This window comes from Typopeltis vanoorti, chromosome 13 (genome assembly GCF_054136105.1).
Source record: "Typopeltis vanoorti isolate ZY-2024b chromosome 13, IOZ_Tvanoo_1.0, whole genome shotgun sequence".
Lineage (NCBI taxonomy): Eukaryota > Metazoa > Arthropoda > Arachnida > Uropygi > Thelyphonidae > Typopeltis > Typopeltis vanoorti.
In genome coordinates, this window is record NC_143561.1 from 60,347,501 (window position 1) to 60,362,457 (window position 14,957).

The 14,957-nt window shown below is 37.1% G+C and overlaps 1 protein-coding gene across 1 annotated transcript in view; it reads right to left on the bottom strand.

The window, feature by feature from the left end:
- The window catches only part of LOC150100206 (bifunctional purine biosynthesis protein ATIC), a 307,282-nt gene that overhangs the window by 258,675 nt on the left and 33,650 nt on the right, over positions 1–14,957 (bottom strand). Inside the window, exon 2 of the mRNA XM_090403041.1 lies at positions 5,369–5,495. Within this exon, the coding sequence (XP_090259167.1) occupies positions 5,369–5,495 (127 nt within the window). The remainder of the gene's footprint in view (positions 1–5,368; positions 5,496–14,957) is intronic.

A 14,957-nucleotide genomic window follows, 5' to 3' on the forward strand; every position in this document is an offset into this window, starting at 1 on the left:
TCTTCTGAAGCTTAGGTAACCCATAAATTCTAGGAGGTCTAGCATGGTATGTCTTGAGTTTTTTAAATGTTTCTTCATCTAAGATGGAGGTTTCATGAAGTAACTTATTTAATTTCCTGAGTTGACGTTTTGTAGGATCATAATCCAGTTTGGGGTAAGTATTACGATCTCCGAGTAATAAATTCATTTTTAGGTCATATGAATTGGTATCAAGAACCAAGTGGTATTTCCTTTATCAGCTCTGGTAATGATTATGTTTTTATTATGTTTTAAGGAGGTAAAAGCTTTCAATTTTGATGGTGGGATATTTAAGTCGGAAGGTTTGGCATCGTAGATTACTTTTGCTACCTCGAAACGAATTCTGTTGGCTTCAGTATTGGAAAGATGGCCGATGTTTCTCTCTATGTTATGTATGAAATCTAAATATGGGAAACATTTAGGTAAAATCGCAAATTTATGACCTCTTGCTAGAACATTTAATTCGTCTGTTGTTAGTAGACGGTTAGATAAGTTGACTACCCATTTTTCCGTCGTTAATCTGTTAGTGATCTTCTTAGATCAATTCAGCAGGCTAAGGTATTTATTATGTAGATTAATATTGCTTTTTTATTATTATTCAGGCCTCCATGGAGTCAAAAGGCTCATTTTGGGAGGTCCTTCCTAAGACCATAAAGTCTGTCAAGACTCATCGAGGGGAGGCCCCCCCTAAGAAACACAAAGTCTATCATACCACTCCTTAAACTCAATGACCATTCTCGCTCTCACCACTCCATCAGGCAATGCATTCCACGGTTCAACCACCCTCCACGCAAAGAAACCACTCCTCACCCTCTTGCTCACAGTTTCCTTTCGTAACTTCCAGGGATGGCCTCTTGTCATCACTGCTTCCCGCTGTTCAACCAAGCAAAAGAACTCCCCAGTGTCAACCCTGTAACCACCTCTCAACAGTTTAAAAGTCTCAATCATATCACCTCTCCTTCTTCTATCCACCAAACTCTGCAGTCCACATTCCCTCAGCCGATCCTCATAACTAACATTGTACAGTCCTGAAACCATCTGTCATCTGCCTCTGTATCCTTTCCACAGTTAATTTATCCCCTTCAAATCCTGGGGACCAAATCTGAGAACAATAGTCCAAGTGTGGTCTGATCAGAGACTTATACAACGGAATGATAACCCTCTTATCTCTGCAGGTCAGTGTCCTTCTCATAATTGCAGCAATCCTCTGTGTTACCTTCACCACCTTTGCAATATGTCCCCTAAACTTCAGGTTTCTATCAATCATCAACCCCAGATCTCTTGTCTCCCCTACCTCCTCCAGTATAACTCCTCCCATAGAGTATGCAGTATCCCATCGATGTTTCCCAAACCTCAAGACCTTAAATTTTGTTGCATTAAACTGACATCCCCATTCATTTGCCCATCTATCTAGCTTATTCAAATCCTCTTGCAGGGCTACCACATCTGCACTATTACTAATAATCCTTCCCAGCTTCGCATCATCTGCAAACAACTGAATATCCCCTTGCAATCCACTGGCAATGTCATTGATATAAAGGTTAAACAATATAGGTCCTAGTACTGAGCCCTGTGGGACCCCACTTGTAACCCTCTGCCTCCTTGAAACTGCTCCACCATATACAACTCTCTGATACCTATCAGACAGCCAATCCTGAATCCAGTTGACCAATCTGACATCCAGACCCATGTGCTGCAACTTAAATATCAGCTTATCATGTGCCACCCTGTCAAATGCCTTCACTAAGTCTAAGAAAATTGCAGTATATGCCTTTCCCTCATTTAATGCTCTTGTAACTTTATCATAAAAGGCTAGCATATTGCTAAAACAAGAGCGTCCCTTCACAAATCCATGTTGACTCTCACAGATAACATTACCTCATCTACCCAATGCTGTATATGGTCCTTTATTACTTTCTCCAAAATCTTACTAACTACTGATGACACACAAACTGGTCTATAATTAGACACTTCCAGTCTGCTACTGCCCTTATGCAATGGCACTATCTTACCTTCCTTCCATTCCCTGAGCACCTTTGCCGAAGCCAGACTTTCATTGAAAAGCCAAGTTAAAGGTACTGTCAGTTCCCTAGCACATTCTCTCAAAACTCGTGGTGAAATACCATCCAGTCCCAAAGCTTTACTGACATCCAGAGTACTCAGTATCTGAAACACACTCTCCTCCTGTACCTCTAAACCTCGAACCAGCCCTATCCCTCTAGCATTAAAACTGACATCTTTAGGATGAAATACTCCAATAAAGTATTCATTAAACAATTCCACTATGTCCTCTGCATCAGTCACTTTATTCCCATTTTTATCCCACAATATCATTCTTCCACAGTCATTTCTCCTCCTACTGGCCACATAACTAAAAAATTCCCTAGGATTTTCTTTGGATCTTAGGGCCAATCTCCTCTCATATTCCAGTTTCGCTTTCCTTACCACACTAGTCACACTTCTGGCCTGTGTCTTATATTCTTCATGCATCTTCTCTTCACCTGTCTCCTTATATCGCTTCCATAGCCTCTTTTTCACATGCATTTCCTGTTTAATATTGTTTGTCATCCACTTTACTCCAAATTGTGTCCTCTTCTTCACTTGTGGTATACAACTTACCATTGCTGCTAACAAATATTCTTTCACAATTTCCCACGCACTAATGATATCCCGGCCTTCCAATTCCTCCCTCCATGAAACTTCCCGAAGTTGACGTCTAAGACTATTATAATCACCTGCATTATAATTCCACATAAGTTCCTGTCTCTTTGATACTCCTGCATGTCTATTCATTTTCCAAGTCAAAACCATATGGTCACTCTCTCCAACTGGTGGGAGAGATGTCAACTCAGTTATTATCAACTTTTCTGATGCTATAATCAAATCCAAAACTCTTGAACCTCTTGTTCCCTCTGTTACATGTTGCCTAAGACATTTGTCCCTCAAGAATTCTAGAAATTCCATTCTCCTATTGTTACATGCATCTTCCTCTCTCCAATTTATACTACTGTAGTTAAAATCTCCCATAACAATCATTCTTCTTGCACTTGCCAAACTTAGCTGTAGCTGTCTAAACATCTCCTGGTCCCCATCCTCTGTGCTCCTGGGTCTGTAGCAACACCCCACTAAATATCCTTATCAAAAGCTTTTATCCCCGAATTCTTTGAAACACTTATAATCAATTGTAGCAGATCTTGATTTAATGTATTTGATAAGTCTGTTTTTAGTTCTGTAATTTTTTAATTATTTGTTGCCAATTGATACTTAGAAACTCGTAACTGATTAAGTAGTAAGGAATGGCTTGCTTTCTAATAGATTTTATGGGCACCTGGAGATTTGATGACTTCTTTTAGTTTTACAAAAGTTGGAATGAGTTTATCGCATCTGCACTTTTTTAAAAAAAGAGATTCTAGCACGTACCTTCACGTACCCTGTTTTAATTGAAGTTTACCTAGTAAGTCAGTCTTCTGCGCTGTCAGTTCCCCGTGAAGGTGGAACTTGTTAATTAGCTTCGACATTGTTTCCCTCTTCACCAACATACCCCATAAAGAAACAATAGAATTATTAACTCAAAAATTTCCATCTGATATACTTGAATTATTCAAATTGGTTATTACACCTCCAGTTACTTCACCTGGAAAGGTAAAATTTACAAGCAAGAAGAAGGAACAGCAATAGGATCACCTTTATCACCAAACTTAGCAAACCTGTTTCTAGAACACCTGGAAGAAAACATTTTCACTTTTGAACCAAAACCAAAAATTTGGCTATTATATGTTGACGATGTCTTTGCAGTCTGGGATCATCCCGAACAGGAATTACAACTGTTTCTAGATAAAATAAACCCTTCTTCACCCTCGCATCAACTTTACGCTAGAAAAAGAATCTCCACAGAGTATCTCCTTTCTGGACTTACACATTCAAAGAAAAGAAGACAGTTCCATCTCCACGTCCGTCTATCGCAAGCCTACATTTTCAGGTTGCTACTTTAACAATTCTTCCATCCATGATACATCTCAGAAATTTGGCATCATTAAATCATTAGTTTCCAGAGCACACAAATTCTGCTCCTCTGAAGAATCTCTAAACCAAGAACTAGAAATAATCAAAAATACAGCCATACTAAATGGATATAATCTTAAAACAATTCAAAAAATCATCAGTCACTTCCCCACACATCAACCCAGACAAGAATACAAACCCATCAACCAAACCTATAACTTGTTATCTTCTCTTAAGGACAAACTCTCACCTCTGATGTAAATTGTCTTACTTTGGACAGACAGGTAGAGATCTGTTCAGAAATGCATCTCGGAACATCAAGACCACATTTGTCTTTTCAAACCGCAGAAATCTGGTCTCTCTCAACACGGAGTGAAAATCCAAACCATAGGATCCATTAGGAAAAGTCGAAACTTTTACATAGATCTTTATATAAACATGAACGTTTATATAAAGAAAGTGCTGAAGCCCTACTACACAGACTAAATTTAAACTGCAACGACGTTCTTACTATTCCTAAAGTATGGGAAATTGTCATACAAAATCGTGTAAAATAATCGTTATATATGTTTTTTTTTTTTGTTCAGTTATATTTTAATTTACTTCTATAACACGGTACTGCACGCATATTGAGATTCCATTGTAATCATGCGCCCTAACTGTATGTTATTCCTAGTATTGTTTGAATTACTGTACTGATGATGTCCCAAGATACTTGGGATGAAATATATACGTATTAAAAGTTATCACTGTGGTTAGTACATGTGTTTTTAGTGATGAATTCACCATAGGTTTCGTTATATAAAAACGTTTTTATTGCCAGTCACTATTTAATTTACAGTCATTATTAGATTTAGCAAATTGGTATCAAACATTACAGGAACAGTCCGCACGAGACCTCTCTATGACAATGTTCCACTTTAACATTGCACAGAATTCCTTGTTTGAATCTTTTTCCATGAAAAAGATTCAAACAAGGAGGGAAGAATTGGAATGTCATTTATGGATACTGAAGTGGCGCAAATGGTTTTCAATGGTTTATTCAAAATTCTATGAAATTCTTCAAGCAAGTCATGGAAATCCTCTCAGCATATAATTTATTTTCATTTTCACTCTTAAATATTATTTTAAATATTAATTACATGCTGGGAGCATTTCCCAGTTCCATGAGAAATGCTCCCAGCATGTAATCATCTAATTTCCACAGCAATTAAATATTATTAAATATTTAGGAACTTCACTGAACAAACAGTATTATGTATTGATTGAGACCAAACATTATGCACTACAATGTTACAAAAAAAAAAATGAAGAATTCAATTCAACAGAATTATGTAAAGCAATATACCTGACTGAAAGGCCAACCTCCCTGAGTGCTTTTGCTGTTCCACCAGAAGCAACAAGTTTAAATCCTACATTGTGAATGCGCTTCGCAAAGTTTAGTAAACCTGTCTTATCAGATACACTCAGTATGGCTATTGAAAAAAATAAAGTTAAACAAAAGTAAAATTAATTTTAAATGATAAAAGTAGTTTCAAAAATATATAAAAAGGAAATGATTAGAAAACCATTTTTAAGAAATTTAATACTAAATTTAAATAGGAGGAAAGTAAAATAAATTTCACTTTTTCGCTTTGTAAAAAATTACTATATAAGTTACTTTATGCATTTAAAGTAGTAGTTTTTAATTTTATAATTATATACAAATAGTGTTTTATAGTATAAAATAAGGATCAAATCACGCCAGAAACATATTTCATATGACTGAGGTTTGAAGATCAACTTTTTTTTTTCCCCCCAAAGGCTAATGGATAGAAGTCAGAGGGAGGGCATGATTAAGACATATAAGTTGGTAAGGGATAATTACCATATTAACGCGGATAAGATTTTTCACTGAATGGTTGGCGACAGCGGCAGAACACGAGGCCATCCCTGGAAGCTGTATAAGGAGGGTGTGAGCAAGGGAACAAGGAATAGGTTTTTTTCATTGGGGAATGGTAGTGGTGCGATTGGAATGCATTGCTTGAAAGTGGGATGAGTGCAAAGACAGTGAATGCATTTAAGTCAAATTATGTTGAGCTCTCTCTCTCTCTGTGGGTGTGGGTGTGTGAGAGAGAGAGAGAGAGAGACTGGTGCCTCCTGCAATGAGTTTCTTGACTCCATGGAGATCTGATGATAATAGTGATAATAAACAAGATCCTTGATTAGGCACAAGACTATGTTTGTTATTTTGTAGACCCACAATATCACTGGATCACCTGCAAAGAGAAGGTTCTTAAAATCATGAAATTAAAAAAAGCACTGGAACAAAGTGGAATCCCAAAACACATAGTTGTAAAAGCATAATTTATTCAGCTCGAACATTTGATGTCTACCAATCTGGTAACTCTTGAGACAATTCTGAAAATATTCAGAACATCCAATGTGATCAAGCTGTGGATAAGAAGAGAATGAAATTTATATGGTCTTTGGTTGCTTCTAAAAGTCCAAAAAGTGAATGTAAATAACATCATCTTGCTGCTCTCAAAGACAAAAAAGTACATAATTTTTGAGTACAAACAGATTGATATCACATGGACAAAGCTATGTCATGACACAGTAGAGAAATTATATCATAAACATGGCTCAAATAGTTTTGGAATAATTAGGCTGGATACATAAGGATGATAGTTCATAACTAAAAAATTTTTTAAAAATAATAATAATAAAATAATAAATAATTAAAAGTTGGAATACCATCCAGTCCAGTACTCTTATTAACGTCAAGGGAATGGATGTTCTTAAGAAGAACAGACTTATATATGTTATTTTGCAACACTGAAAAATCAAAAGTTGCATGAAATACTAAGTAAAGAGATTTGCACTGCCATCAGAATCAGAAATGACATCCCCATACTAATATGTTACTGCCAACTCACTACAGCTAACTTGTAGGTTCTCGCTTTCATGACAGATTTCGGGCGAATTCTCCATGCTTGCTTGCTATGCAAGCTCATTAATTGACAAAGAAGTAATATTTATTTGTTAATAAATGCATGCATTTATAAGCATTCCATTTAGGCTTTTATTTTTGTAGACAGAAGACGTCTTAAGCTTGTGCGGCAATAATTGAGCTTTGCGTTGTGTATCGAAGGCTGATGCTTGCTTGTCTAGTCAAAGCTACCTTGGCTTGCTCGGCTGTAGGAGCTTCCAGATCCTCACTGCAGCACTGTGATTTCATGCGTGCACATAGCCATTTCCACTCCCTTCACGCTGTCTTAAACACAAGGCCATATGCAGCCAAAGTAGCTCTAGCCAGCCTTTATAAGCGTGCATGTTGCTTAGGAAAATTAAGTTACAACCAACTTTTTATGATGATGTTATTGACCAGTTCATAAAGAAGAACCATAGGGTAGAATTTGTATTCAAGTAGCTAAATTGAAAAAAAAAAAAAAAAACATAGAATATCATTTATAAAATAAACGTTGTATTTGTATGATTAAATGTACATAAATTTCTAAATATATAGTTTTAAATGGTCAGTAATTCATCATTCCGTTAATCAGACTTCAATCACACCTCTCACTCCCTGAATGATAACAAGAGCAAGTGTGAATTTCAAGACCAGCATTCGCCCCTGACAGGTTTATCACAGTGAATATACTTTGGCAGGGCTTGACAACTTATACAAACCCTACTCACACACATAAAAGATGTACTATCACAACAGCTCCCCCCCCCTTTTTTTTAATGATATGCCCTAATAAATCACTAGAATTTTAATAAATTTTTTTATTAATTAAAACAATATTCTATTTCTGTTCAGTCTATAACTACTCACCAAACTGCAAAATCTACTTGCCATGTGCAGTGGGTGAGCATATTTGCGAAGCCCTACACTTCAGCATATGTATATGAAAAAAAATTCCGAGGTTGGATGGTGTGGTATGATTCGGAGTTTCGTAAGATGTGGAAACATTAATTCAGTAGGAAGACCGAGAAATAAAGAATCCTAATCAATAAATGAAAATTAGCTGGGTCATAAGAGAAAACAGAGAAGTATATGTCCAGATGAATAAAAATTACATCAATCAGATAAATGAGTGACCATGTAAAAGATCGATAGTTTAAACCAATTTAATTGTCCAGCAACTAAACTTAAGATCATTAAGGCTAGATAACGAATTCTACACTAGAAAATTTTAACATTAAAAAAAAATAGAAAAATAATAAAATCAGGAAGTAGTACTAGGATTGCCGGTCTGTATATCTGGAGTTGTGGTGAAGGTCCTAGAGAGATTGGAGAGAGGTAGGATACAGAAATGGGTTGATAACAGCAGTATTCTCTGTGGTTATCAGCATGGGTTTGTTAAGAGGAGATCATGTTTCAATAACTTATGTACTATAACAAGATGACAAATACCTTGGACAAGGGAAATGTATATACAGTGGTGTACTTGGATTTTGCAAAGGCTTTTCATAGACTGCCACATGACAAGCTCTTAAATAAATTGAAACAAATGGGACTGGATACCAGACTTCTGTGTTGGATCAGTGACTGGCTGTCGGATAGGTATCAGAAAGTTGTATATGGGGGTGCAGTATCTCGAAATAGAAAGGTCACCAGTCTATTTCGAGACAGACTGGTGACCTTTCTAAAGGTGACCTACTGGTGTGCAGTAAGGGTCATTGTTGTTCAATTTGTATGTCAATGGTATTGGGTTGGGTTTAACTAGTGATATCCAGCTGTTTGCAGATGATGCAAAACTGGGGAGAGTAATGCACAGTCAGGCTGATGTTAATGCCTTACAAGAGAACTTGAATAGATTGCATGAATGGGCAGGTAAGTGGAACTATCAGTTCAATGTTGCCAAGTGTAAGGTTTTAAGATTTGGTAAGCAATGATGGGATGCAAAGTATACACTTGGTGGGGAAACTTTAACAGAAGTAGAGGAAATGAGCGATCTAGGAGTGATGGTGGACAAGAACCTGAAATTCAGGGGTCACATTGCACAAGTTGTGAAGACATCACATCGAATAATGGCAATGATGCAGAGGACCCTGACATGCAGAAATAGAGAATTACAATTCCATTGTATAAGGCCTTCATCAGGCCTCATATGGATTATTGTGCACAGATTTGGTCGCTGGTTTTTATGGTGACGAGGATATGTTGGAAAGGGTACAGAAGATTTGCAAAGGTAGTCAGTGGTCTTTGGAATGTGGAGTACGAGGACAGATTGAAGAATGTAAGTTGCAGAGCCTCGTGAATAGGAGGAAGAGGGGAGGATATGATTGAAACATATAAGCTGGTCAGGGGTTGTTATCAGGTAGACATGGAAGAGATTTTTCATAGAATGGGAGAGGGGAGTAGAACAAGAGGCCATTGCTGGAGACTGTATAAGGAGGGTGTGAGCAAAGGAGTGAGAAGAAGGTTCTTTGCATGGAGGGTGGTTGGTGAATGGAATGCATTGCCTGAGTGTGTTGTGGATACATTGAATCAGTTTAAGACGCGGTTGGATGACTATTGCATACAATGCTCATCCAACCGCGTCTAAAACTGATTCAATGTGTCCACATCCACAACACACTCAGGCAATTCATACCTCCCATGATAAGTCCCTGATTCCATGGAGGTCAAATGTTAACAATAATTGCTAAGAGCAAATAATTAATCAGTTCAAAGTGGCATAAATCAGGGGTGGGCAAGTTCTTCGGTAATAAGATCCACATAATACTTTTCTTACATTTTTGAATGTTCAAGAGCTGCAGCAGAAAATATTATTTTAAAATTGTATTTATATATAATAAAAATACAACTATATAGTAGTCCTACTCACCAAAGAAGAATATGTTTAATCTCTACTCATTGAAGACTCTGAGTCTTCATTTGAGCAGTTAATAGTTTAAAATCTAGCTGGTAGGATATCAAAGCTCTTCTAAGAAGCTTAGTGAGGTGGCTGTTGGTGAGGATAGCACAATGTTTTGACTTGACAAATTTCACTGCAGAGAAGAGAGATTCACAGCAGTAAGTTGTCCCAAAAACAGAGAGTATTTGGAAGCCAGTTTTCTGAAGATTGGGATGCTTTGCTTCTGGGATTTGTTTCCAAAAGTCAATTACAGATAAGTACATAAAGTACTAGAAACCACATCTTCCTGCAGCTCAATAAGCTCTGTCTCTATTGAAGCAACATCCATCGTAAAAGTGCAAAAACAGGACCTCCATCGTTGATGACAATCACAAAAGGATTCACAAGAAATGCAAAACATAGCTTTAACTTTTTTAGTTTCTCAAACCTATTCTCAAAATCATTATAAAGTGTTTCTAAGTTTCCTTCGTATTGTTTCAGTTTACTGTGTTCAATTTCAGCATCAGGTAAAAAAGCAGTTATTCTTAATTTAAGATTGGGAAAGTGTGCAAATTTCTTAGTTGCCAGATCTCTTTGAAAAAGCTTCATTTTATTCTGAAAACTGATCGAGCAAGTTCTGTAATAACTTTGTTGCTTCCTTGAAGTGCCAGATTTAAAGACTGGAGGTGTTGCATTACATCTGTAAAGAACATATCCTGTACCCATCCATGATCTTCTAAGTTGTGGGTATTTCTTTTTCTTTTCTTTCATGAAAGCTATGATTGGTTCAAAAAGAGCAACAAACTTATCCAAAAGATTGGTAGTTCATAGCCATCTTACAATACAGTAGAATGAAAGGGCTTTTCATCAACTCCAGCTCCTCAATAAAATTTCTAAATTCATGGTGTGTTTTTGCACTTGTCCAAATGAAATTCACAATTTCTAAAATGCAATTTACGACATTGTTGAACTTGAAGTGTTTGCTTACTAAATGCTCAAGGTGAATGATACAATGAATAAAGAGACATTCAGGATAGTTAATATCACATGTCAATTGCCCAACTAGGCCAGTATTTTGACCTACCATAGCTGGTGCTCCATATGTTGCAATGCTAACAAGTTTATGCAATGGTAGTTGAGCATTTAATAAAGCTTTGTTAAGTGCATGTTTGATGTCAATACCTTTTGTGGTTTCCTTTAAGCTTATCAGGTCTAAGAATTGTTCTTTTGCATTTCCATCGTTTGCAACATAGCGAACAAATATAGCTAGCTGAGATATCTTGAATATGTGTAGATTCATTCCAATGCTAAGCTGAAAGCAACGCAGCTTTTCAGATCACTATGCAGTGAACATATGATTGTAGAACTAATTTCAGAAATACATCTCTCAGCAGTGCAGTGGGAGATTTAAGAGAACTTAAAACTAAGTTCTCTGGAGTGAGAATTGAAATCACATCATTAATATTCTTTTTTAACAAATTCTCCATGACTGTAAGGAAGTTTACTTTAAGCAATATTCCAAGCTATAACAAAATTAGCTTCAGTAGCCAAATCACTTTGCTTACAGAGGGAAAATAGGTTATTTTGTTGAGTGACTAAATTATATTTCAAACGTTTTATCTTGTTTTTTCACAGTTCTGATTCAGGAGGAAATTCAGATGCAAACATTTTATAATTTACATTCATGGCGGCACTTTAAATTACTGGCTTTAAAGTGGCTGATGGTTGTATAACAGATAAGACACAGAGCTTTTTCACCTTTAACAATAAAAGCAAAATCGTCCTCCCATTGTTGGTTAAACACTCTCTTTTCTTGTTCGTATTTCTGTTTTATACTCTTCTGTTGCTCAGTCATTTTAAACAAGGGTTTTATAATTTTCACTAAAATCAATCTTAAGTATTTATTAATCAGAAAAGTACTTATCTACACTACACTAGTTATGTTCTGCTACCACCACAAGCATGTAACTTGGGTGTACTGCATGAAGAGTGATCAGGTCAGGCAGTTGGGTTTGAAAATGTTGCATATGGTGTATCATATGCAACCGAGGCACATCACAAGTGTTGTAAAGACTGCACATCATCAGGGCTGTACTTGCACTTTTCCCGAAGCAGGAGGGGGCTGAGGCACTAGAGTGCTCTGGGGACACTTCCTCATTATTTGGGGCCCTTAAATTGACCCTAGTTTTTTGGCCCTCAAAGTAGTATTTCATGAGCCTGTGCATTAAGATGGCCCTGCACATCATATTGCTGCTATGATAAAAAATACATTGACATGTAAGGATAAGGAGGTGGTGCCTCTATATAAAGCATTGGTCAGACCACATATGGACGGTTGTGCTCATATTTGGTCACCTAGTTTTCAATGTGATGTGGAAACACTACAGAGGGTCCAAAAAAGAAAACCAAAGTGATATCAGGACTCTGGAGTGTTGATTATGAAGAGTGTTTGAGAGAATGTAGATTACAGAGGTTGATGAATAGGAGAAAAAGAGGTATGGTAGAGATCTTCAAGTTAGTTAAGGGATTCTATCAGATTGATACAGAAGAAATTATAAAAAGAGTGGATGTTAAGATGAGAAGAACAAGAGGCATTCCCTGAAGTTATATAAATATGTGATGAAGAAGGGTGTGAAGAGTAGATTTTTTTAAGTGGAGAGATGTTAGTGAGTGGAATGCATTGCAAGAGTGCATTGTGAATGCAGATAGTGTAAATAACTTCAAAGCTTATTATGATAGACATGTTGCTGGTTGAATGGGCCTCTCACAATGAGTCTGTTGACGCCATGGAGGTTACCAAAATAATAATAACATTGATGGTACTGGATTGCAGGAAACTGATGAAGCTAGAGACTTGGGGACAATGGTGGACAGATAGTTGAATTTCAGAGGGCATATTGCAAAAGCTGATAAAATAGCATAATCTTATAAAGAGGGATAATAACTTTCAGTAAAGATAGGGAAGTTATTATCCCTCTTTATAAGGCTATGATTTGACTTCATTCTGACTTTGCTGACAGATTTGGTCGCCTAGGTTTCTTAGAGATCAGGAGATGGTAGGGAAGATTCAGAGATGAGTGACTAAGCTGTGGAATGCTCCTTATGAGGATAGATAAAAGAGTGTGGGTTACAAAGTTTAGTTGATAGGCAGAAAAGAGGGGACATTATAGAAACTTTTAAGATATTAAAGGGGATTTATAACAAGGATGCAAAGGAAATGTTTCAATATATGACAAACAGTCAGAGAACTAGGGGATAGGGAGACATTCTTGGAATTTGTGTAAGAGTGTGGTTAGTAGAGATGTATGGACTAGATTTTTTGGATGGAGAGTGGAGAATGAGAGGAATGGATTGCTAAATTAGTTGCAAGTTCAACTGATTGAATGAGTTTAAGTAGAGGTGTGATATGTTTTGTGTGTATAATAGTTAGTTTGGGTCTCCCACGATGAGTCTCTGGACTCCATGGAGATAAAGCTGACCCCCCTGGTATCATTCTTCTCATCCAACTTCTACAAAGATGAAGGCAAATCACTTCTTCCTTTAACTGGAACAATTCATCACTTGCCTCCTGTGACCTTCTGCTAGAAAGATATCAAAGAATCTTGAAAAGCCTGGATACCAAAAAGGTTGCTGGTTCTGGTGGAATCTGGTACAAAATCTCCTGATCTTGAAGAAGAATATTAACAGATTACTTTGCTCTTGACTACATCCAGCATATGGCATTTATTTGCTATAGGTCTTGTGGCTTCTCATATGCAAGTGATATAAAAACAATATTTTAAAGAAGGGAGATTTTAATTATAAGTTATGGATTAGGGGATAACTTCCCTAAGCAGCATGTAATGAAAATAATATCAGGTCTTATAAAGGGCCAGATGTCATGATATTCTCACAGGATGTAATCATGAAGGTGGTAAACATTGTTAGTGATTGCCGAGCGTGATCACAAGGTACTGACTTTTAGGAGATGGCAACACTCTTCTCTTCCAATTCCTGCATTGATGACCTGGGTCAAGTTTCTCCCAATCCACTAAGGAGAGCTTTCCCCCATGTCACCACGTAGCCTTCTGCCAAAAAGAAATCTGAAGAATTCTTAATAACCTGAACACAAAAAAAGCATCTGGTCTTGATGGTATCCCACCTACTGTTTTAAAAAATTGTGCCCCAGAACTAACACATATCCTGCATTGCCTCTTCAATCTATCCTATTCAACTGGCATCTACTCTACCTCAAGGACTAAAATCTCCTGATCTTCAAAAAGAATATTAACAGATTACTTTGCTCTTGACTACATCTAGCATGTGGCATTTATTTGCTACAGGTCTTGTGGCTTCTCGTATGTGAGTGATGGGCTAGGTGTGAACAGGTCCACATCCAGCCCATCCTAAAAAAGACCAAAGTCGACCAATGAACTGCATCCAACTGCTCTCACTTCTGATCTCTCTAAAATTATGGAGAAGGTCATCAACAACCAACTCTTGATCAACCTACTGACCTACCAACTAATAACAGTATCCCAGTTATATATTTCCTTTATCTAACTCAGTGACCAGCAGCACGGATTCCACCACGTGCAGTCTACAGCTGATCTTGCTTTCACAACAAACCTCTGGACTCAAATCATGGAAAAATTTGGATAAACCCACATGGTTGTCCTTGAATGGCATATGATCAAGTTTGGCATGGGGGGGGGGCTAATTAGCAAACTGCTGTTCAATTGTCTGTCTTCCACACTCTGCAGAATTGCCAGCTTTCTCCCTACCCACTCACTACATGTCATGGTGGACTGTGTCCTCTCCTCAGATTTCCCAACTAATGCAGGAGTACCCCAGGATTCTGTTATTTCACCCACTCTCTTCACTTTATCCATCCACCCACTTATCCAAGTCAATAGTTTATATTCCAATTGTGTGTGGTATCCTATGAAATGCCTTAGCAAAGTCCAACAGTATCCCAGTTTTATATTTCCTTTATCTAACTCAGCCATAACATTATGAAATATGAGTAAATTTGCTAAACCTCCATGTAGAATTAGTAAATCAGTATTTAAACTTAGGTGCTAGTTTACATTCATGCTACACTTTAATGGAATAATTTACATATTAATA